Source organism: Bos taurus, chromosome 6 (genome assembly GCF_002263795.3).
Source record: "Bos taurus isolate L1 Dominette 01449 registration number 42190680 breed Hereford chromosome 6, ARS-UCD2.0, whole genome shotgun sequence".
In the NCBI taxonomy this organism is placed as follows: Eukaryota; Metazoa; Chordata; class Mammalia; order Artiodactyla; family Bovidae; genus Bos; species Bos taurus.
Window position 1 is genome coordinate 37,326,164 of NC_037333.1, and position 24,797 is coordinate 37,350,960.

Below are 24,797 nucleotides of genomic sequence, written 5' to 3' on the forward strand. Positions count from 1 at the left end.
TTGGGTTTATATAACAAAGAAAATCTCCAGAAAACCAACATATATTCTGAAGCTTCACCTTTGATGGTAAAGAATTAGAAGCATTCTAAGTTTCCATCCCTAGAGGAATGGATAGGTAACATGTGATGAAAGCACATTAGAAGTATACATAGCAACACAGATGCACTAAAAGCATAGGTTAAATTGCAGAGTTGGCCATGACTTAGCAACTGAACAACAACAAATGAAATAAGCAAAGCCAAAGTATCAACATCCCACTTATGCCATTCTGTAAGAATGATTTTCAAAATGAAAGTCTGTAACATCTCTAGGGTCAAATACATAGAGGTGGTAAGGGCTGGCTTCGTGTCAGTAATGTTCATCTAAAGAACAACTGAACTGAAAAGAAGGATTGTCATAAAGAAATTAGAATTTTAATGAAATAAAAATGAAAAACTATGTTATCAAAATTTGTAGAACTTAAAGTGGCATTTAATGGAAAAATTATGGTATTAAATGCTTATTTTTTTAATTGTAAAAAAAAAAAGAAAAAAGAACATTTCTCTGGGACTTCCTGGTAGTTCAGTGGTAAAGATGCCATGCTCCCAATGCAGGGGACACAGGTTAGATATCTGCTCTGGGAACTAAGATTCCACATGCTGTGCAGCATGGCCAAATAAAATAAGAGAATATTTCTTAGGCTTCTACTCATTCTTTTATCTAATTTAGTTCTCAGCAGTGGCACACATTAGGGGCTTAGCAAGTTTTTAAAAAAAAATTAATGAGAGAATGGTAGAGCCTGTTATAACTACACAAGCATGTCTTACTTTTATTTTAGGAAGACAAAAATATGAAAATTTTAATATACATGTATGAGAAAGATATATAGACATATGAAATAATATTTAAAAACAGGATCAACAAAGATACTATTAAAGCCATACAAAGGGAATTGCTTGTAACTTAAACTTCATTTTTAAGAATACTTTAAAAAGTTTATAATATTACCTACTTCAATCTGAAAACAAAAAAATTATAAATGTATTATAAGTATTTTATTGAGATAGGTTTTAGCTTTTAATTCTTCTGTCCTCAAGTTTTACTATTTTCACTCAACCAGATTCCATCTGCAAGACTATTAATTGGCTATACTTTATTGTGCTATTCAAAGCATTCTTTAAAAGGCTCATTCTACTGTAGCAGAAATAAGACAAAGTTTCTTTGAAGGCATCTATAAATTCTAGAGTGAGTCCATCCTGTTAACCTCTTACATTCCACAGGCACTAGAGTGTGTTAGTTGCTCAATCATGTCCGACTCTCTGCAACTCACATGGACTGTAGCCTGCCAGGCTCCTCTGTCCATGGGATTTTCCAGGCAAGAATACTGGAGTGGGTTGCCATTTCCTTCTCCAGGGGATCTTCCCAACTCAGGGATCAAACCCAGGTCTCCTGTATTGCAGGCAGATTCTTTACTGTCTCAGCCATTGCAGAAGCAGTTATAGGCATATCAAAACTGAATTACTGGGAAATCCCATGGACAGAGAGCCAGGCAGGCTACACTCCATGGAGTCGCAGAGTTGGACATGACTTAGCAACAACATGTATATGTATATGATGATAAAGTAACTGAACAAAAAACATAAAAACTGAATTAATCACTCTATATACTCCCATGTAAAATTTACCTTGAAAGAATGGTTTTTCTGTAATTTCAGAAATAGCCTTACTATACAAATTCTTTAGTTTGCTTAGTTTAATTGCTACAATTTCTTTTCCCCAATAGCATTAAAAGTCAAGACACAAATAAGCGAAAGGCAGTGAGTTTAACATAGCATCTTTTTAAAAATAAAGCCAGTTTTATTGAGGTATGACTGACAAATTTTATACATTTAACATGTACATGCTATCCTGAGATATGTATTCACCATGAAATGATTACCACAATCAAGCTAATGAACATATTCATCACCTCACAGGTTTGTTTTATTTTTGCATGTGATGTGATGAGAACACTTAGGATCTACTCTCAGTAAATTTCAAGTATACATAATTAACTATCATCACCACAACGTACATTAGGTCCCAGAGTTTGTATGCTTTGGCATCTTCCTATTTCCTTTACCTGCTGCTGCTGCTGCTAAGTCGCTTCAGTCGTGTCCGACTCTGTGCGACCCCATAGACGGCAGCCCACCAGGCTCCTGTGTCCCTGGGATTCTCCAGGCAAGAACACTGGAGTGGGTTGCCATTTCCTTCTCCAAAGCATGAAAGTGAAAAGTGAAAGTGAAGTCGCTCAGTGGTGTCCGACTCTTAGTGACCCCATGGACTACAGCCTACCAGGCTCCTCCATCCATGGGATTTTCTAGGCAAGAGTACTGGAGTGGGGTGTCATTGCCTTTACCCGCTAGCCACTGATAACTCCCTTTCTACTCTGTTACTGTGAGTTCAACTTTTTGAGATTTCACATGTAAATAGGATCATACAGGATTTGTCTGTTTGGTTTATTTCATATGGCAGAATGTCCTCCAGGTTGACCCATGTTGCTGTAAATTGTAGAATTTCTTTTTTTTTAAAGATTGAATCATGTCTGTATATAAATGTTACATCTTCTTTATCCATTCACTCATTGATGGACTTATTTCCACATCTTGGCTACTGTGAATAATGCTGCAATAAACATGGGAATGCAGATACATCTTTGAAATAGTAATTTTATTTCCTTTGAATATATACCAAGAAGGGGGATTCCTGGATCATATGACAGTTCTATTTTTACTTTTTTGAGGGATTTTCATATTGCTGCCCACCAACATGTATCAGTGTCCCTTTTTCTGTACATCCTCATCAACACTTGTTATCTTTAGACTTTTTAATAGTCATTCTGACAGATGTGAAGTGATACATTACTGTGGTTTTTATTTTCATTTCCCTGATGATTCATGATGTTGACCACCTTTTCATATAGTGGTTGGCCATTTGCATGTGTTCTTTGGAAAATTTGTCTATTCAGGTCCTTTGCTCATTTTTAATTAGGTTATTATTATTAATTCACTATTGAATTGTATGAGTCTTATACGTTTTTTCTATTAACTCCTTATGGGATATATGGTTTGCAACTATCTTCTACCATTCCAAAACTGACATTTTTGTAATCCAGTATCTTTTTTAAAAAAGTTTTCGGATTATGTTAAAAAAAATACTGAACAAACACATATTATTAAACCTCACCTCCACAGAGCTAATCAAGATAGTTAGGCTGACCTCTGGTGGCCAATGCCTCACCCTTCAGTAACTGACAAAATGGTACGAATCTGTGATGAGATAATCCAATAAAATATGGTAAAGGAAATAACAGAACTGCAGTTAAAAAAGCAACAAAGGTAGCACACACCCAAAGCATAAGGAAGCCTGAGCAATAAAAGGCTCCAAAGTAAGAAAAATGCTTCCAAATATTAGTTTGTTCAAACTTTTAGTTCACCAATTGATTTTAGATGAAAAACAAATGGTAAGTTCAGTGGTTCCCAAAGTAAGAATAGTTCTACACTAATACTGCAGCCACTAGCTCCATTTAGCATTTGAAATGTGGCTAGTGTAAAATAATTCTCAATTTATGTTGAACACATGTTGAAATGCTATTTTGGATATACTTGGTTAAAAAAAATAGCGCTCTTTCTACGTTTCTTTCACCACAGCTATCTAGATATTCTACATTTTAATCTACAGTGAGATTATAATTATCAAGCATATTCCATGTACTCTTAAACCTCTATGATTTTCCTCAGCTGATTAACCTAAAGTACCCACACATTTTGCCTTTTCAGAAATTAGACATTTTGATAATTTTGAAATTATGGGGACTCCAACTGCTACCATATTTATTATTTTAACTAGCATTTGAATACCTACAATATTTCAGGAATTAGGACTATGAAGCAAGGGAATGGATGAACAAATTATGGCATACTCAAACAATAGACTATTAGAGAAACCTATCTGTACCTCAGTTTCCTCTTCTTAAAAAGCAGAAAGTAGTTTCAAGGGTTGTATCTGAGGATTAAGTGAAGTAAAGTGCTTAAAACAGTGTCTTGGCATAAAAGGTAATGAAATAAAATACAATTTCATGGCAAGAAAAGAAAAATTAAAACGTAAAAATTTTCTCCATTTGGGCCTCTTTCCTCCCCTTTAGTGTGTGTTGTGTAGCTGCACTAATCAGACCTCCTAGGATGTAACCTTCCTTCTCAATCTTGTAAGGGGTCTCCTATGACCTACTACTCTCTTCACACCCATAGATCTGGATTGTGTAAACTGTCAATAATGTGCTGACAGTCACCCTTCGTCTCCAAAACATATATAATCGTGTTTAAGACCTCTATAGGGCAGAACAGTCCTCAGAGCTTCTTGAAAGACTATCTCATGGGTTATAATCCTCAGGTTGGCTTGAGTAAAATTTTCCTTTTCCTTCCTAGATGAATCACTGATTACTTTTTCCTAGACAAAGGGTCCATAAGGTGTTCAGTTACTGTTATGAAAGTATCAACATGAATAAACTTCAAAAATAACAGTTATGGGAAAAAGCAGGTCCAATATGATTATTCATATAACGTTAGAACATGAAAACAATACAGTATACTTATTCATAGATTTATTCATATGTCATTAACACACAAAAGTTAACAGTAAATTAAGAAAATCTCCCCCCCCCAAAAAAAAGAAGTTAAGTCCATTACTGCTGGGGAGGGAAGATAGTTCGATAGGAAAAAGGCGTACATGAAGCACTGTAATCTAATTCTTTAGTTGGCTGTAGTATGGAGACGTTGATTTCTACCTGAAATAACTCCATTAAAAAAAATTCGGAAGGCAATTTATCTTAATCTCTATACCCTTTTCCAATCTGTGTTTTCCTTTGTTGAAAACATTGCTCTTAGGTACCTTTGTGGGGCTTCCCTGGTGGCTCAGTGGCTCCCTCCTGCCAAAGCAGGAGATGCGGGTTAGATCCCAGGGTGGGGAAGATCCCGTGGAGGAGGAAATGGCAAACCACTCCAGTATTCTTGCCTGGGAAATCCCACGGACAGAGCAGCCTGACGGGCTACAGTCCCTGGGATCGCAGAGTTGGACACGACTTGGCGACTAATCAACATGCACGTTTGTAAACCAGGCCTTCAAAGCCTGTACATCTACATCAAGCTGTATCTAAATTAACTCGTGCCTCTCTTCCCCAACTGCCTCCCACATTTGCAGACTCTCCACCAGCAATTTCACTGTGGGGAGAGGTTTAAGTAATTAGATGTGGGCATTGACCAGAAGGACAACCGCTCAGAATTAAAAAGCGGCTCGCCTACATTAGACGACCTCGGAACATCTCCCTTCTCAGTAGAAGCCGGTGCGCTGCGCAGCACTCCCAGGCGCCCCAGCCTTCCCTCCTCCACGCATCTCCAAACGAACTCCTCCCCTTTAGGGGGAGCAGGGATCCTTCCCCTAGGCAGAGTCCCTGTTCTCACCCATGGAGGATTCTTTCTTCTTCCTCGCCTCACCCCCAGCCGCAAGACCCGATTAGGCCTAGCGCCACCAGCTCGGCTCCAATAGTCGAATCTCCACAGGGTTCGCACTCCCAGCGGATACCTCTTCCGGGGTAACCAATGACCTTTTCTCTAGAAACGCCAAGCCCCTTATTAAAACGGCTTAAAAGACCCTCAGCGCATGCGCCCAAGCCGCGATGTTGAAGGCGGTGGATTCATCTCTTCCAGCTCTCGCCGCTCTACGCACTCGCGGTAGTCTCGCGGTGTTTCCTTCTCCCGCGGGAGTTGTTTGAACGCTTTGGCGGTAACCACGCCCTCGACTGTCTGCCTCCCAGTGGAGATGCGGACGGTGGTCCGTCTGGCCAGTTGTAGGCGAACGTGAACAGGCTTTGTCTCGGCCGGGTACTGGCGCCATGGGGAAGGAGAAGAGACTGCTGCTGATTAAGGAGGCCTTCCAGCTGGCGCAGCAGCCTCACCAGAACCAGGCGAAGCTGGTGGTGGCGCTGAACCGCACCTACGGCTCGGTAAGCGCGGCCGCCCGCGGTCCGGAGCCCCCGCCTCTCCCCTCCCCGGCCTCTCTCCCAGGGGCTTCCCGCTACCCTCCCGACAAATCTCGTCACGACTCTAGGCTCTTCAACCTTTCAGACCCGGTTCGAAGAGGCCTACGGCGTGGACCGTTAATTCTCTGGCGGCGAATCTAAGAGAAATGTTTTCGCGCACCGGGGCGACCTAGTGTAGGGCTGCATCCTGGGTCCTGAACGCGGTGGCTCAACGGTTGTTGTCCTTCTGGTCACCGCCCACATCTAATTACTTAAACCTCGCGCCACAATGAAATTGCATCAAATCACCAATTAGCAAATTAATTGTTAGCACCAGACTCTTCCTAGTCACGTAAATACTGTTTGCTTCCTTTTGAATGAAGCCTTGAGACGAATAGGACAATGGATTTCTGGAAAATAAATTATCTTGAGGTGCTAGAAAAATTATGTCAGTATAATAGGGCTTGAGGATATGAGACAGGATGTGAAAGTTGTTATCGGAAAGGGATTGCTGTGTAATATTAAGGGTAATGGGCTTCCCCTGTGGCTCAGCGGTAAAGAATCCGCCTGCAGTTCAGGAGCCTCAGGAGACGCGGGTTCGATCCCTGAGTCGGGAAGATCCCCTGGAGGAGGGCATGGCATTCTTGCCCTGGTATTCTCCAGTATTCTTGGCCTGGAGAATTCCATGGACAGCGGAACTTGGCAGGCTACAGTCCATAGGGTCGCAAAGAGTCAGACGCAACTGCAGCGACTACTCGCCCACGCACATTAAAGGTAATTTGGTAAAATGCAGACGCTGTTATTGATTTTGGATTGTTCATAAAGAAGCAGATTTTTACTAAACTGGTACCAAGGCATCATATGGAGAATTAAAGAGTGTTGAAAAAAATATCGGAAGAATTCTTTTCACTGTCAAAATTCACGTTTGTTTTCTTCCTGGGAGAAGTACATTTCTCTAGAGAGAGATTTGTGCAGATTTATTTCGATGGTTTGGATAAGTGAGAGTTTACTAAATAATGATTTTAGTTTGTGGTAGGGCTGGTGTTTTCAGCGTTTTAGAGTGATGTTGAGAAAAAAGGATTTAATCCATGCAGTTTCTTTTCTCTTTCAGGTGGATGACAAAACAGATTTTCATGAGGAGTTTGTTCATTACCTTAAATATGCTATGGTGGTCTATAAACGAGAACCAGCTGTGGAAAGAGTAATAGAATTTGCCGCAAAGTTTGTTACTTCATTTCACCAATCAGATATGGAAAATGATGAAGAGGAGGAGGAGGATGGTGGCATTTTAAATTATTTGCTTACTTTTCTATTAAAGGTATAGGAAAACTAGAATTTCAGGAGAATAGTATAGAAAATTTTGCTATTTTAAAAGGGCCATAGGAGTTTGTGCATCTTAGGGAATGAAATATCTGATAATTGAGAAATGTAAAGGAAATATTAGAGCTGTCATTAAGATTAAAATGTGGACTTTTAAAAATAGCTCTGCATTAAATTTTTAATGACCATTCTAAGCCAATTCTTATAAACATTTGTTTTAAATGGGTTCTCTATTTTAGAAGTGAGAGTTCCTACAAAGAGGAATGAATATGCTTTTGTAATTTAGTGAATGCTTTAGACTATGTATATTTTGAGTCTTTGTGGTATGGAATGTGTATTTAGTATGCCTATGGATCAAGGTTTTTTTGCAAGTTAATAATGGTATGTGACTTGGAATAAATTTTGATTTGTTTCTGTTTTAGTCTCATGAAGCAAACAGCAATGCAGTTAGATTTAGAGCGTGCCAGCTCATAAACAAGCTCTTGGGAAATATGCCAGAAAATGCCCAAATTGATGATGATTTGTTTGATAAAATTAATGAAGCCATGCTTATTAGATTGAAAGATAAAGTTCCAAATGTAAGGATACAGGCAGTTCTTGCTCTTTCACGCCTTCAGGATCCCAAAGATGATGAATGCCCAGTGGTTAATGGTATGTATAGCTCCCTAAATCCTTTTTCAGTTTCGTTGATTTTGTTAAATTCTCAGCAGATGAATTTTCTTATTATGACGTATTATGGAAGAGTATAGTTCATATATATGTACACATATATAATATGATTTTGAAACATATATTAAGAAACATCTTAAACTCAAGTAGCCACCATCCAACTTAAAAAAAAAAAAGAAAAAATATCATCAGTACCTTTGAAGCTTATCTTAGGTCCACTCCAGTTCTGTCACTCTCCCTCTGAATTAATGATTATTTTGAATTTTTGTTTAATTATTCTCTTGCCTTTTGTTTGTTTGAACAGTTATACACGTGTGTGTGTTCTCAGTCACTCAGTAGTGTCTGACTCTTTGAGACCCCATGGACTGTAGCTCACCAGGCTCCTCTGTCCATGGGATTTTTCAGGCAGGAATTCTGGAGTGGGTTGTCATTTCCTCCTCCAGGGGATCTCCTGACCCAGGGATCATCTCCTGACCCAGGGATCATCTCCTGCGTTGGCAGACAGATTCTTTACTACCACCTGGGAAGCCCAACCACATGTATATACCTCTAAATAATGTGAAGTTTTTCTATCATTTTGTATGTTTTATGAATCATACTATATATTTCTGTGCTCTCAACATTATTTCTAACATTCATCCATGTTGATATATTTATTTGCTGACTTATAACATTCTGCTGTATGAGTATAAGACAATTGTTTCTGATATTGATGGACCTTTTAGTTGTTTGCATTTTTTTCCCCTGTTAAAATACAGTGTTGTTGCTATGAACTTTTTTATACATGGGTTCTGGTGCACAATTTTTCTGGGATGTATACCTAAGGGTTGACTTGTTGGTATATGTCATGAGCTTTATTGGATAAGGTGCAGGTATTCTACAAAACAGTTTATCAATTTATATTTCCAATAACTATAAAAGTGTTCATTGAGCCCTATCCTTTCCAATGTTTGGTATTGTCATATTTTTAAATTTCTGTTTATCTGATTATATGTATCATGTCGTTGTTATGCATCTTTTCAATATTTAGCAACCAATTTTATTTCTTCTGTGTAATGCCTGTTAATGTGTTCTGCTCATTTTTCTATTGACTTATCTTATTAATTGGAGTTCTTTATATATTCTGAAGGGAAACCATTGGGTTATATGGATTGTAGATCTTCCTACTTTAGATGGATTATTTCACCACTTCACTATGTCTTTTGTTGGAAAAATTCCTAATGTCAAATTACCAATCTCTTATGGTTTGTACTTTATTTTATTTAAGAAATCTTTCTTTACCTTGGCTTGTAAAGAGAGTCGTATTCCACTTTTTTATGTATGACTAGGCTTCTTTTGGGAACTCTTCTGATTTGTTTTTCTCTTTGTCTCTGTTACTATCTTTATAATTGTAATAACTCGTGGTAGTTGCTATTTTTTGGTATTAAATGAAGGACATAATAATGTGTAAAATATGTATGTTTAATAGTTAACATATACTTGATGATAAAGCTGAGGAAAATCTAGAGGTAAGTATTTAAATACAGGAAATGAATTTTGTTCAGCAAAACTAGAAGTTCTCTCTTTTTAGGTTCATTAAAAATTAAAACAATTACCTCTTTATAAAAGCCATATTAGTTTAAAATAAACTGCCTTCCAGCTTAGACTTTTTTCTAAATCTTGAGTAGCAAAGACATAATCTGAATGATGGATTTTTCATGATTTTTAGGATTATTTGTTTTCGGTTTTAGCCTTTATGCCCAGTGTATTGACTGCTTTCTCATTCTGTCCTTTTCAAGGGATGTTGGCAGAAAAGAATCTTCAGCTAAAATTAAATGTGTAAGACTAAAATATAGTATTTTTATCATTATAAAGATTATGAAATATGGGCTATCTTATGACTATGGCTAAATAAATGTTTTGTTGCTGTACTAAAATTATTACTCTATTTTTAGCATATGCTACTTTGATTGAAAATGATTCAAATCCAGAAGTTAGGCGGGCAGTGTTATCGTGTATTGCGCCATCAGCAAAGACTTTGCCAAAAATTGTTGGGCGCACCAAGGATGTGAAAGAAACTGTCAGAAAGCTGGCTTATCAGGTAAATAAGTCCAGTGTCTTGTGTAGACCTGTTCTTAAAAAGACAAGAAGCCATAATCTTAAAATACCTTTGAAAAATATTTGGCATGTAACAATTTCTTCAATTGAGATTTTTATGGACAGAGTATAAATAATTTAGGTAGAATCCTATCGCATTATTGTGTGGCTGGGTATTAATTTTTTTGGAGATTGTAGATAATTTTCTTAGGTGAAGGAGATATTACTAGTTATAAAATGCATAAATTATATTGAGTTTAATGGCCATTTTTTACTGTCTCTTAAAGGTTTTAGCTGAAAAGGTTCACATGAGAGCTCTGTCCATTGCTCAGAGAGTAATGCTCCTTCAACAAGGTCTCAATGACCGATCAGGTAATTTAAACATCTATACATAAAACTTTAGTAGATTTTGAGGTCAAACTAAAAGGTTTAGGAAAGAGTGTCCTATTAATAAATTAGATCAGGTAAATCTATCATTTCCACAGCCTGTCAAAGTTTATCTAGGTGTATTGTATAGAAGACATTTTTCAAGATCTTGGTTCTTAGAAGTAGCTCAGTTTGTTTTTTTCTGTGTTTGGTGTATGGAGAAACTAGGGTTTAAGGCTGTAAAAATAACCTACGTCAGCAGTAGGGCAGAATCTCTTTTTCAGCCCTCTCTCTTAAAAAAAAAATGCTATCTTATCCCTTTTGTGTATATCCTGCTATGAATGTGTTCTGTACATCTAAAACAAGTAGAAATGGTCAGACCAATGTAATTTCCCTGTTTCCCACCTTTTCTCTTTTACAATTGGAGAATTGACTTACCGCAGTGATACGAGGAATGATATATTTTAAATTTCCAAACCCCATGAGAAGTCTCCAATGGCTTAATTTTGCCACAGCAAGAAAACCTGAGTTTGAAGGACTAATAACTAGGATGACTTTAAAAACTAAGAATAAGGTTTTTCAGTGATATTGCCTGTATGATTCACTACTGCAAATATCAGTTGTATAATACATGAAGTCAGGCAACAAGTGAAATAATAGGTATTATATATAGTCTAACATCTGAAGCCCAATGAACTCAATGAAAGAAGGAATGCACAAATATTAGGCTGTGGTAGTGGTTATATATTTGGTTCTGATCTTTTCCATTTTCACTTGAAAATGAGGATCATAGTGACTTGTGATATCATTCTTTTAATTTTTTCTTTACGCTTTGTTTTGTCTCTGTCTGGTTTCACTTTTGTAGTAAATATCGACTTAAATGTTAACATTGATCTGATAAAAATTAATTAAAGCACAAAAAATATAGGAGATGGAAGCTAGAGGGGAACTTGGTTCACCTATGTTTCCAATGACTTAACAGATGCTGTGAAACAAGCAATGCAGAAGCATCTTCTCCAAGGCTGGTTACGTTTTACTGAAGGAAATATATTAGAGTTGCTTCATCGATTGGATGTGGAAAATTCTTCTGAAGTAGCAGTCTCTGTTCTCAATGCCTTGTTTTCCATGACTCCTCTTAATGAACTGGCAGAAATCTGTAAAAATAATGACGGCAGGTATATAAAGTTCTCATTATTTGAAATATGATAATTGATGAACTTCTGTACTTAAAAGTAGTCCCTTTTACCATTACTTAAGATTGTATCGGCATCTTTTACTGAGACCTCTTAGGTTTTCTTTGCTCTGGTGAATGTCTTTTTTCCCTTTTTTTCCTCATTATATAAGAACTCACCACTTAGACTACTTTCCATTTTTTGTTTTGTTTTATTACTTTTATGTTTGCATTAGGCCTACCATGAAAAGTCCAACAGCATGCATCCCTATTATGTTTGCTTATTTGAGTCTTTCTTTTTCCTTTTTGTCTAACTATCTTCATTCTTTTTTGTGTGGATAAATTAATGACTTTGCAATTAAAGAGGTGGTGGTTATAAATCAAAGCTGCTTATTCCCAGTTTTCTACTCGGTTCAAATTTTTTTTGTGTTCAAATATTCACTGGATATTAAGATATCTTATTCTTTGCTTTTTAAATGAAGGAAATTGATTCCAGCAGATACATTAACTCCTGAATTTGCTTTGTATTGGCGTGTCCTTTGTGAACATTTGAAATCAAAAGGAGAAGAAGGTGAAGAATTTTTAGAGCAGATTTTGCCAGAGCCTGTAGTATATGCAGAGTATTTACTGAGGTAAAAGTTTTCCTTCGGTTTGGACTGTGCTTGTGTTGTACTTGTGTTGTTGTGTGTTAACTTTCCAGCCCCCTCCCTCAGAGCCATGCTTGATTAAGAATAAGTTAAAATCCAGTTTTTTTGACAGACAAGGAAAAATAGGTATGCACACTGAAACTCTAGAGAATATCCTGTGCTGCTCAGTATACTAAAAGACCAAAGTCAGTATGTTTTGGGACATTTTCTTAAAATTGTTCAGACGTGATGATGAACACTTTTTGTAAGGTTGACAATGGTGTACTCCCTTTTGAAATTTGTTGGCAAACTTTTTCTAACTGCCAGGTAGTAAATATATTTAGTAAATATTTCTGTGGGCCAGACTGTCTCTCTCACAGTGACTCAATTTGCTGTGACTCTGCAAAAGCAGCCACAAAATATGTTATGAATAGATCTGGCTGTTTTCTGATAAAACTTTCATTAACTTTTATGGACACTAAAATTTGAATTTCATGTAATTTTCACATGTACATATTTTTACTTATGTATTTATATGTATGTCATATAAAGATGTAAAAATCTTAGCTTTCACGCTGTACAAAAACAAGAAACAGGCTGGATATGGTGCATGGGCAAGCAATAGTTTTCCAATTGACTGGGTGGATCCCTGTGGCCTGTTTTAGTATTTATTAAAATTGTCACTGTTTGGCTTTTTGTTTGTTAGAAAGTTTTTTCAAAATATCTTTTATTTATTTGAATTATCCTGATTTCTACTTAGATCACTTTACAATTATACAAGTAAACTTGTATAAGTAAAACATGAATGCATTGTCAAAAATTCAAATACAGAAGTACATAGAATAAATATGTTTCCTCTTATCTCCTAATAACTCAATCTCCATAGAGTTGATATCTAAACAGTTTGGGGCATACAATTCCAAACCCTCTTTCTCTGCATTTAGAGACACACATTAAATGCATAATTTTAACACTATAACACAGACTATACATATCTTTGCTTTTTTTTCAATTACTGATACATGAGATCATTATATATTGGTAGATGCAAATCTATCACAGTTTTAACAGCATGTCACTTCATAGTATGGTGGTAATATTTAATTTGCTCTTCTCTTGATGGTTGATGGACATTTAGGATGTTCTCAGTTTTCACTGATAAAGGTGTCTTAAACTTTCTTTACATTTTTATGTTTGTTTGGGATTTTGTAGAGTTGATTCCAAGAGGTGGAATTGCTGGGCCAAAGGTTATGTATATATTTTTTTTTTAATGAATATTGGTGTGTAGATTTTTTAACTTCATGATTTTGGTTCCCTTTTTTTTTTTTTTTTGACTGCACCTTGTGGGGATCTGGTTGGATCCACTCCAACCAGGGAGTGGACCTGTGCCCCCTTCAGTGGAAGCAGAGAGTCTTAACCACTGGACCACCAGGAAGTCCTGGTTTTGATGCATTTTTTAAAAAAGCTTTTCATACAGTATGAATTATGGGTGTGAATTCTTTTTTGGGGGGAATATAGAATTATGCTTTTGCTTATGAAAGTGAAAGTGTTAGTCATTCAGTCCTATCTGACTCTTTACAACCCCATGAACTGGAACCCACCAGGCTCCTCTGTCCATGGAATTCTCTAGGCCAGAATACTGGAGTAGGTAGCCATTCCCTTCTCCAGGGGATCTTCTAGACCCAGGGATCGAACCCAGGTCTTCCACATTGCAGGCAGATTCTTTACCATTTGAGCCACCAGGAAAGCTTTTGCTTATAGTGGCTCCACATAGAAGTTAGAGAGCAAAGCTAAGAATGTGTTTGAATTTTGTATGCAAAACATTGAACTTAAAAATATCTTAAATATGAGCCAATATGAAGACTTAGAGCTTGAACTCATAGTAACATGAGAAACGTGGGAATCTGCTTAGAGTTTTAATGGTAATTACTTCAGGCTTTAATTGGAATATTCATTATAATGCAGTTTGGGCCATGTTGAAATGTTCCAAAAAGAAATGATTTTTTTTTTAACTTTTTATTTTGTATTGGGATATGGATGGTGAAGGACAGGACAAGCCTGGTGTGCTGCAGTCCATGGGGTTGCAAAGAGTCGGACACAACTGAACAACCGAACAACAACAAACAGCCGATTAATTATGTTGTGATAGCTCAGGTGAACAGCAAAGGGCCAAAAGGAGTGTTTTTAATGCAGTGTTAAATAACACATGTTTACATAAAAGTAATAAATGCTCATAGATTGAGAAAATACAAGAAAGTATGAGGATATGTTAAATATTTAAATAACAGAGAAAACATCTCAAAGACTGCTTCACAGATTAATTCTTGTGAAGAGTTCAGTTCTTCTGACTTTGAGAGATCAGTGATTTTTATATATCCTTTGTCGCTTTGTAAGTTTTTAATTAATTTACTTGAATCAACTTGTTTTTTTCACTTATAAAAAGATTTAAAGATTATATTTAATTATTGAAATAATACTTAAACAGGATGATTTTCTTTTTGGAGCAATGTCATTGGATAGGAATAGTTTTCTCAGGAACAGAAGCAAAATGAAATGGAAAAGTTGTTTCTTGATCTCAAATTTTCAGGCATTTTGTAACATTTTGTAACAGGAAGAGTCAGTGACTCTGAATGCTAATAGGAAACAATTTCCTGTTAATTGAGGTGTTCACATAACTTGATTTTTGTTGACAGTTTAAAATGACACATTTTTCATCTACATTGTTGTTGTTCAGTTGTTTCTGACTCTTTGTGGCCTAATGAACTGCAGCCCACCAGGCTTCCCGTCCTTCACCATCTTCTGGCACTTGCTCAAACTCAGGTCCACAGAGTCCGTGATGCCATCCAACTATTATCTTCTGTCGTCCCCTTCTCCTGCCTTCAGTCTTTCCCAGCATCAGGGTCTTTTCTAATGAGTCATTTCATAAATTCCAACCTAATGGCACCTAGTTGTGTAAGTTTAAACTCATAATCTATTTAAACTCTTTCTTTATTTTGCTTTTAAATAGCTTTTTTTGTCCCACAGGAAAAAAAAAACTTCTGGTAAGCTCTTGAATGTTACCTAGGTGCGGGTTGTAAATGACTAATTTAGGCAGTGATAGTAAGAAATTAAAAGGATTCATTCCCTGGTGGCTCAGTGGTTAAGAATCTGCCTGCTAATGCACAAGCCGCAGGAGATGCACATTTAATCCCTGGGTCAGGAAGTCCCTGGAGGAGGAAATGGCAACCCACTACTCCAGTATTCTTGCTGGGATAATCCCGTATACAGAGGAACCTGGCAGGCTACAGTCCATAGGGTCACAAAGAGTCAGAGACCACTGAGCAACTGAGCACGCACATGCGCGCACGCACGCACGCACACACACACACACACACACACTCTCTCTCTCTCTCTCTCTCTCTCTCTCTCTCTCTCTCTCTCTCTCTCTCTCTAAAAGTAAAAGTGTGGTTGACAGTGCTTGCTTGGTAGCAATTATACTAGAATAAGAACAGTATAGTGGTTAATAGGACCCTAAGCAAGGACTGTAGCCCACCAGGCTCCTCTGTCCATGGAATTCTCCAGTCAAGAATTCTGGAATGGATAGCCATTTCCCTCTCTAGGGGATATTCCTGACCCAGGGATCCAACCCAGGTCTCCTGCATTATAGGCAGATTCTTTACCATCTGAACCACCAGGAAGGCCCTCAGGCAAGGTAATACAAATTCATGAAGTTTTTTTCCAGTTTTTTTAAAAGGTCATTGTGTTCATGGGTAACAACATAATTTTTATTTATACTATTATTCTTTTAAACAAAATAATGATTAAGGATGATGAGGGAAGACAGGCTCTTTCTGAATAATTGTATTTTTGAAGAAGAGATTTAGAACTTTCTAATTGAGAATACTAGTGACATTGAAATAATTAGTTATATTAAGAGATATAAATATGTACCTTTTGAAAATTTCCCATAGGAAATGTATTTTTAATGAAAATATATTTCCAGGGTCTTTTGAATCAAGCCAGTAAGTTCATGAAAGTTCATGACAATAACACAGAATTTAGTTTCTAAATCACATTAGTATCACATGGTATAAAATGTCCATATATAGATCTTGGGACTGATAAGGGTATAAAATGATCCTTTTCTCACTTAATGGGGAGCTGTTAAATGTTTTGTAACAAATTCTACATTTTATTGTGCTTGTTTTAGTTATATTCAAAGCATTCCAGTTGTTACTGAAGAACAGAGAGGTGATTTTTCCTATATTGGCAATTTGATGACAAAAGAATTCATAGGTCAACAATTAATTCTAATTATCAAGTCTTTGGATACCAATGAAGAAGGAGGAAGGTACATTTAAATGTTAACTCTTGTTCTAATTTGCTCTCCTAATAGTCTTTGTTAAAATACAGTCATATTACCATATGATTAAATGTATTTAACCTAGGTCTCTAAAATATTATATGAAGTTTTTTCTTTCCTCTTGTATATATAATACATATATGGAGTATATAAGCGAAAATATGTACTGTCTCTGTTTCTCTTCTCTGTTATATGTATATGGAAATAAGAGTTTCTAATTCAGTTTCATCAGAATAAACAATAAAGTTGCAGGTTTTTGCTTAAAATTTTCTGTTAGTATTATTAGTCCTCTCTATAATAAATATGGTATAAATTATTTGAATCACATGGTATTTTGTCATTTCATCATGTTGATTTATGAAAGATTATTAGGGTCATTTATAAATTTTTTTTTTCAGAATGTGAATTTTGGCTTAAAGTCTATACATATATTTTTGTACCTAAAGATAAATATAAAAAAGAATTAAGACAAGTTAAGTCTGCAGAATAGGTTGAAATATAATGTGTTTCTCTTTTTGTATTGAAATTAAAATAATTCTTCTTGAATTTAGGAAACGACTACTGGGTATCTTACAGGAGATTCTTACTCTACCTACCACACCAATATCCCTAATTTCTTTTCTTGTTGAGAGACTGCTCCACATCATTATAGATGATAATAAGAGAATACAAATTGTAAGTAATTTTCTTCATTGGTGATAGAAATAAAAGATTTTGGTCAATAACATTGAGTGTTAATTGTGTTTTCAGTGCTTTTGGCTTTATTTGTCTTTAATTGCTTTTGTTTTAGTTTTGTCTCTGTGAAGCTTTTGAACTTCTTAAAACCCAGTCCCTTTCACACACACGTTTTAAAAAATATTTCTTTTCTTCTCTTACTGTGCCTGTCATTGTGTTGATTCAGTTTGAAATGGAGCAGTTTAGGGAAGGCGTGGCATAGGCATTGGTTGCTAGGTTTGAGAGCCAGCTGAATTTATACATTTGTTGTTGTTCAGTTGCCAAGTTGTTTCCGACTCTTAGTGACCCCATGGACTGCATGCAGCACACCAGGCTTCCCTGTCCCTCACCATCTCCCAGAGTTTGCCCAAATTCATGTCCATTGAATCGGTGATGCATCCAACCATCTCATCCTCTGTCGCCCTCTTCTGTCTTCTATCTTTCCCAGCATCAGCGTCTTTTCCAGTGAGTTGGCTGTTCACATCAGGTGGCCAAAGTTTTGGAGTTTCTGCTTCAGTATCGGTCCTTCCAAAGAGTATTCAGGGTTGATTTCCTTTAAGATGGACTGGTTTGATTTTGATTTCCAAGGACTCTCAAGAGTCTTCTCCAGCACCACAGTTTGAAAGCATCAATTCTTTGGCTCTCTGGCATCTTTATTGTCCAGCTCTTACATCCGCACATGACTACTGGAAAAACCATAGCTTCAACTATATGGACCTGTGTTGGCAAAGTGATGTCTTTGCTTTTTAATAAACTGTCTAGGTTTGTCAAGGCTTTCCCACCAAGTAGTTGTCTTCTAATTTCATGTCTATAGTCATCATCCCGTGTGATTTTAGAGACCAAGAAAAGGAAATCTGTCACTGCTTCCACCTTTTCCCCTTCTATTAGCCATGAAGTGATGGAACCAGGTGCCATGATCTTATTTTTCTTAATATTGAGTTTTAAGCCAGTTTTTTACTCTCCTCCTTCACCCTCATTAAGAGGCTCTTTAGTTCCTCTTCACTTTGGGTTCATTTCCCATTTTATGCTTGGTAAATAAGTATCTTTATTTTTGGTAAAGTGCTTGATAAATAAGTATCTTAAAAATAAGTATTTTTTTTTTAGATAAAATATTTTATTTTTTAAAATTTATATTACTATTTTCAAGTACTGTTATTTTTCTCTGGGGTATTCTAAAAAACAGACTTGTATCATTGATTTTCATAAAATTGTAAATCACAAGTTATTCAAAGGTTGTCTTTTCCAGCCCTTCCTTATACAGATAATATATAAATTCCTTCTACAACATTGCCAATTAGTGGTTATACAGCACCTGTTTAATGTACCTTCATTAGGGATGCAACTTTTTCCTGAATCTGCCAACTCCGGTGCCTAGTGTCTCTGAAAGGAAAGTGTTTAGTTTGCTGTCATTCTGCCTCATGCACCCAAAGGAGGAATTAACGAGTATTCTTATTTTTGTGTTCCACTCCCATTGTAGCTTAACAAGAGAGGGAGTTGAGGATTAGAGGCAGAAAATTTTAATTTTATGGTACCTAAGATTACAGGCTTTTTTCATTTTTTTTTCTGTTTCTAAGCATTGTATGAAAGAGAATTTATCTTCAGTGTCTATATGCCTATTTACCTTCCCATATTAAGAGTTTTTTAGTCAGATGTATTGTTTGGTCATTTTTTTCTAAAATTGTGTAGGAAATAGAATGTGTGCCATTTTTGCTTATATGTTTTGCTCTATTTTTCAAAAGATTGTGGATACTGTTTGGAGTTTTGTGTAACAGTTGAATGTCATTTTCTGTTGTATAACATATATTAAAACATTTATTCTGAATTATAATTTATCAGGTTACAGAAATTATCTCAGAGATTCGGGCACCCATTGTTACTGTTGCTGTTAATAATGATCCAGCTGATGCAAGAAAGAAAGAGCTTAAGGTAACTCTTCTAAATCAAAGAAATACTTGACTAGAATGTATGTGTGCAAGTCTTTTATTTCTTGTACATTTTCAAAATTTCTCTCACAAAGTTAAATTATAGAGTAACTATTAAACTATGAGTATCAAGATGTTATCAGATTATGTGAGTTGAAAGATTTTCCAGTCTGTTTCAGGAAGACTACAACTTTTTCTGTATGTGCCCGACTGATTAAACTTGTAGATGGTTGAGATGTTAATAATGCTGTTTAGTTTGCTACAGATTTTGTATTAATTGTTTTTGTTTGGTGTTTATACAATTTATATCTTTTCTTAGATGGCCGAAATAAAAGTTAAACTTATTGAGGCAAAAGACTCTTTGGAAAATTGCATTACCTTACAGGATTTTCATCGAGCATCAGAATTAAAAGAAGAAATAAAAGCATTAGAGGATGCCAAAATAAACCTTTTGAAAGAGACAGAGCAACATGAAATGAAAGAAGTCCACATAGAGAAGGTATAGATAACTTTTTTACAGTAAATTTCAGCTGCTATTAATTATCATAATTAAACCTTGTTTGCTTAATTTAGCTGCCAGAATATATTCCCTTTGGAAGGATTTTTAACAGTACCATGAAATAATATGAAAATTATATTTTTCTGCCAGTTCCTTTCTGTTTTGGACTTCAAAAAGCTTTAATGAACTTTAATTATTATAGCTAGGACTTTATTTGATTTGCTCCCTTGTCATGCTAATCCCTAGGATCTAAAGTCTTTCTTGCTTGCCAAGGAAAATTGCCTTCCAGTGGTTTCCTTCACTTTGTTTTTTGTTTTAGTTTGTCTTGAATGATTTAGAAAAGGAAAATGCATGTTTCCCTTATTTGTGGAAGACTCATGATCTTTCCACTGCTAGGAGAAGAATGTCTATAGTAACAATACTGTTACACATATTATTTTAATTACTCTTTGGTTTTAGAAAAAGCTAAGTAACTTTGTTATTTTAAATGAGATACTATATAAACTAGGTAACTAATAAAAACCTGCTGTATAGCATGGGCAGCTCTTCTCAGTACTCTGTAATGGCCTCTGATTATTCTCATGAAGAGAAAGCTGGATAGAGAAGAGTTTGCTGTACAGGGGAGTTTTGTGAGTTATGTCATTGAGTTCTGTAGCCATAGACTTCCCTGCTCTAACACCCCACCTTCCCAATGGATATGCCTGAATTTTATTTTCATGGTTAATAGTTATTTCTTTTGTTTGACAAATTCAATGGGCTTTTAAATTTGAGGAGAAAATTTAAAGCAAAAATTGAAAATGGAAACTGAGAGAAGATATAAACTGCAGATCTGAATTAGAGAAATTTTAACTAAGGTGATCTGTCATGATTAATATTATCTGTTTAACTTTACTTGCTTTGACCATTTCTGTGTTCATTTGTCCTATTTAAGGGTTATGAATCTGCTACAGTATAATCACAGTATAGTGTAATAAATGCTATAGCCAGGTAAGGGTAGGAGAGGCATCTAAACCACATAGTGTGGTGTTGACTTCTCCAGAAGAATAAATGTTTAAACTTGAGATTTGAAAAATAATTTTTAAGCTAGTAGTTACAGGATTCTTTTGTATGTGTGTGTTGTGGGGGCGGGGATTTTCCTGAGTGTGAATTCATTTGATTCTCACTATGACCTAGTGGAATTAGTACAATTATCCTCATTTTATAGAAGGCAAGTAACTTGCCTGAGGTTATGTAGATAGTAAATGGTGGAGGCAGGATTCAGACCCAGGCATGTGGCTTCGTTGTGCTTTTACTGAACTCTATCATCTCTCTGCAATGAGTTAGAGGAATGTTATAGGCAGATGGAGTGACATATGTGAAGGCCCAGAAGTTAAAGAGTACCTGTTATGTTAAAAAAACTTAAGGTCCATGTGACTATAGAATTGACGGGAAGAGGTAAGAGATAAACCTGGGGGAAAAATTAAGGGCCAATTCATGTAAGGCCTTGTATAAGCGATCTTTTAAAAATTGTGCCTTACCCAAAGATCATGTTGTTGTTCAGTTGCTAAATTGTATCCAACTCTTTGCAACCCCATGGACTGCATGCGGCATGCCAGGCTTCCCTGTCCTTCACTATCTCCTGGAGTTTCCTCAAACTCAGTCCATTGAGTTGGTGATGCCATCCAACCATCTCATCCTCTGTCATCCCCTTCTCTTCCTGCCTTCAATCTTTCCCAGCATGAGTCTTTTCCAGTGAGTCAGCTTTTCACATCAGATGGCCAAATATTGGATCTTTAGCTTCAGCATCAGTCCTTCCAAAGAATATTCAGGGTTGATTTCCTTTATGATTGACTGGTTTGATCTTGCAGTCCAAAGGACTCTCAAGAGTAGTCTCCAGCACCACAGTTTGAAAGCATCAATTCTTCAGTGCTCTGCCTTCTTTATGTTCCAACTCTCACATCCATACATGACTATTGGAAAAACCATAGCTCTGACTAGGTGGACCTTTATTGGCAAAGTGACGTTTGCTTTTTAATACACTGTCTAGGTTGGTCATAGCTTTTCATGAAATTAAAAGAAAGTGTCTTTTAATTTAATTTCATGACTGCAGTCACTATTCGCAGTGATTTTGGAGTCCAAGAAAATAGAAGTCTGTCACTGTTTCCATTTTTCCCTCATCTGTTTGCCATGAAGCAATGAGATGGGATGTCATGATCTTTGAATATTGAGTTTTAAGCCAGCTTTTTCATTCTCCTCTTTCATCTTCATTAAGAGGCTTTTGAGTTCCTCTTCGCTTTCTGCCATTAGGGTGGTATCATGTGTATATCTGAGGTTGTTGATATTTCTCCTGGCAGTCTTGATTCCAGCTTCTGCTTCATCTGGCCCAGCATTTCAAAATATGTACTCTGCAATAGAAGTTAAATAAGCAGGGTGACAATATACAGCTTTGATGTACTCCTTTCCCAATTTTGAATCAGTTCATTGTTCCATGTCTGGTTGTAACTGTTGCTTCATGACCTTCATACAGGTTTCTCAGGAGGTAGGTAAGGTGGTCTGGTAGTCCCATCTCTAAGAATTTTCCAGACTTTGTTATACTTCACACAGTCAAAGGCTTTAGCGTAGTCAAATAAGCAGAAGTAGATGTTTTTCCGGAATTCTCTTGCTTTTTCTGTGATCCAGTGGATATTGGCCATTTGATCTCTGATTCTTCTGCCTTTTCTACATCCAGCTTGTACATCTGGAAGTTCTTGGTTCATGTACTGTTGAAGGTTATCTTGAAGGATTTTGAGCATTACCTTGCTACCTTATGAAATGAGCACAATTGTGTGGTAGTTTGAGCATTCTTTGGCAATGCCCTTTTTTGGGATTGGAATGAAAACTGACCTTTTCTAGTTTTGTGGCCACTGCTGAGTTTTCCAGATTTGCTGACATTGGTGCAGCACTTTAACAGTGTGTCATCTTTTAGGATTTTAAATAGCTCAGCTGAAATTCCATCACCTCCACTAGCTTTCCTCATAGTAATGCTTCCTAAGGCCCACTTGACTTCACACTCCAGGATGTTTGGCTCTAGGTGAGTGACCACACCATTGTGGTTATCCCAGTCATTAAGACCTTTTTTGTATAGTTCTGTTTATTCTTGCCACCTCTTCTTAATCTCTTCTGCTTCTGTTATGTCTTTGCCATTTCTGTCCTTTATTGTACCCATCCTTACATGAAATGTTCCCTGGGTATCTCCAGTTTTCTTGAAGAGATTGCTAGTGTTTTCTGTCCTTTTGTTCTGTTCCTTTGCATTGTTCTCTGAACAAGGTTCTTTTATTTCTCCTTGCTATTCTTTGGAACTCTGCATTCAGTTGGGTATGTCTTTCCCTTTCTTTGCCTTTCACTTCTCTCTTCTTTTCTCAGCTATTTGTAAGACTGCCTCAGACAACCGTTTTGCCTTGTTGCATTTCTTTTTCTTTGGGATGGTTTTTGTCACTGCCTTCTGTACAGTGTTACAAACCTCCACCTATAGTTCTGTAGACACTCTGTATCAGATCTAATCCCTTGAATCTACTTGTCACTTCCACTGTATAATCATAAGAAATTTGATTTAGGTCATACCTGAATGGCCTAGTGGTTTCCCTTACTTTCTTTAATTTAAGTTTGAATTTTGTAATAAGGATCTCATTATCTGAGCTACAGTCAGCTCCCCTGGTCTTGTTTTTGCTGACTGTGTAGAGCTTCTCCATCTTCAGCTGCAAAGAATATTAATCAATCTGATTTTGGTATCAACCATCTGATGATGTCTATATGTAGAGTTGTCTCTTGTGTTTTTGAAAGAGGGTGTTTGCTATGATAGTGCGTTGTCTTGGAAAAAGTCTCTTAGCTGTTTCCCTGCTTCATTTTCTAGTCAAAGACCAAACTTGCCTGTTACTCCAGGTACGTCTTGACTTCCTACTTTTGCATTCCAGTCCCTTATGAAGAAAAGGACATCTTTTTTTGAGTTCGTTCTAGAACGTCTTGTAGGTCTTCATAGAACCATTCGACTTCAGCTTCTTCAGAGTTAGTGGTTAGGGCATATAGACTTGGATTACTGTGATTTTGAATGGTTTTCGTTGGAAACACACCAAGATCATTCTGTCATTTTTGAGATTGCACCCAAGTACTGCGTTTCAGATTCTTTTGTTGACTACGAGGGCTTCTCTGTTTCTTCTAAGGGAGTCTTGTCCACAGTAGTGGATACAATGGTCATCTGAATTAAATTCACCCATTCCTGTCCATTTTAGCTCAGTGATTCTTAAAATGTCGATGTTTACTCTTGGCATCTGTTTGACCACATTGACCTTTTAAAGATCATGGTGTAGAACTAAAAATGAGATTTATGTCTTACGAAGATCACTGTTACTCAGGAAATTCATTTCATGCAGACATACTAGTTTGAAGACTTAGAGTAATGTAATATTCAGATGATTGTGGTCTGAACATGATGATGGGGGATATGGAAAGAAGTTATGGATTTGAAACATATTTTGAAATTAGTAACAGGGAGAGCAGTGAGTCAGGAGTGTATCCTAGGTCTTTTGGTTTGGATGGCTGGGTAGATGGCAGCAGTTTATGGATGTTGCTCGGGAGGAGGGATGTAGGTAATAATTAGTTCCCTTTTGGCCATTTTGAGTTTAAAAAGCCTGTTGGACGTACAAGAGGAAATGTCTTATGGCAGTTTTCTATATGAAAATGAAACTTTAGAAAATAGTTGAACTAGCTCATAAATGGTAAATCATGTGAATGGTTAAAGTTGTTCAGGGAATGTGTATAGAGACATGTCTTAGACAAAAAAACTCTAAGAAAGTAAATATTTGAGAGGTGGGCAGACTATATTCTTACTAACAGAATATCTTGTGTTTTGTTTTAGAATGATGCTGAAACCCTACAGAAGTGTCTTATTTTATGCTATGAACTATTGAAGCAGATGTCCACTTCAACAGGTATAGGTGCAACCATGGATGGCATCATTGAATCTTTGGTATGTTGAAAGAAATAATGTAGTGGCTGCTTCATATTGTGAGAATTAAATTAAGATAATGCATGTAAAAGACCTGGTAT

General features: G+C 36.4%; 1 protein-coding gene across 2 annotated transcripts in view; it reads left to right on the forward strand.

The window, feature by feature from the left end:
- NCAPG (non-SMC condensin I complex subunit G) overlaps positions 1–24,797 on the forward strand; it is a 76,507-nt gene that overhangs the window by 24,541 nt on the left and 27,169 nt on the right. Inside the window, 12 exon segments of one of the 2 annotated variants that reach the window (NM_001102376.2) lie at positions 5,861–6,016; positions 7,143–7,349; positions 7,774–8,002; positions 9,955–10,100; positions 10,384–10,468; positions 11,445–11,637; positions 12,116–12,265; positions 16,449–16,589; positions 17,153–17,276; positions 19,152–19,241; positions 19,557–19,736; positions 24,607–24,717. In NM_001102376.2, the coding sequence (NP_001095846.1) occupies positions 5,906–6,016; positions 7,143–7,349; positions 7,774–8,002; positions 9,955–10,100; positions 10,384–10,468; positions 11,445–11,637; positions 12,116–12,265; positions 16,449–16,589; positions 17,153–17,276; positions 19,152–19,241; positions 19,557–19,736; positions 24,607–24,717 (1,767 nt within the window). In that variant the 5' untranslated portion in view covers positions 5,861–5,905. 2 annotated transcript variants of the gene reach the window in all.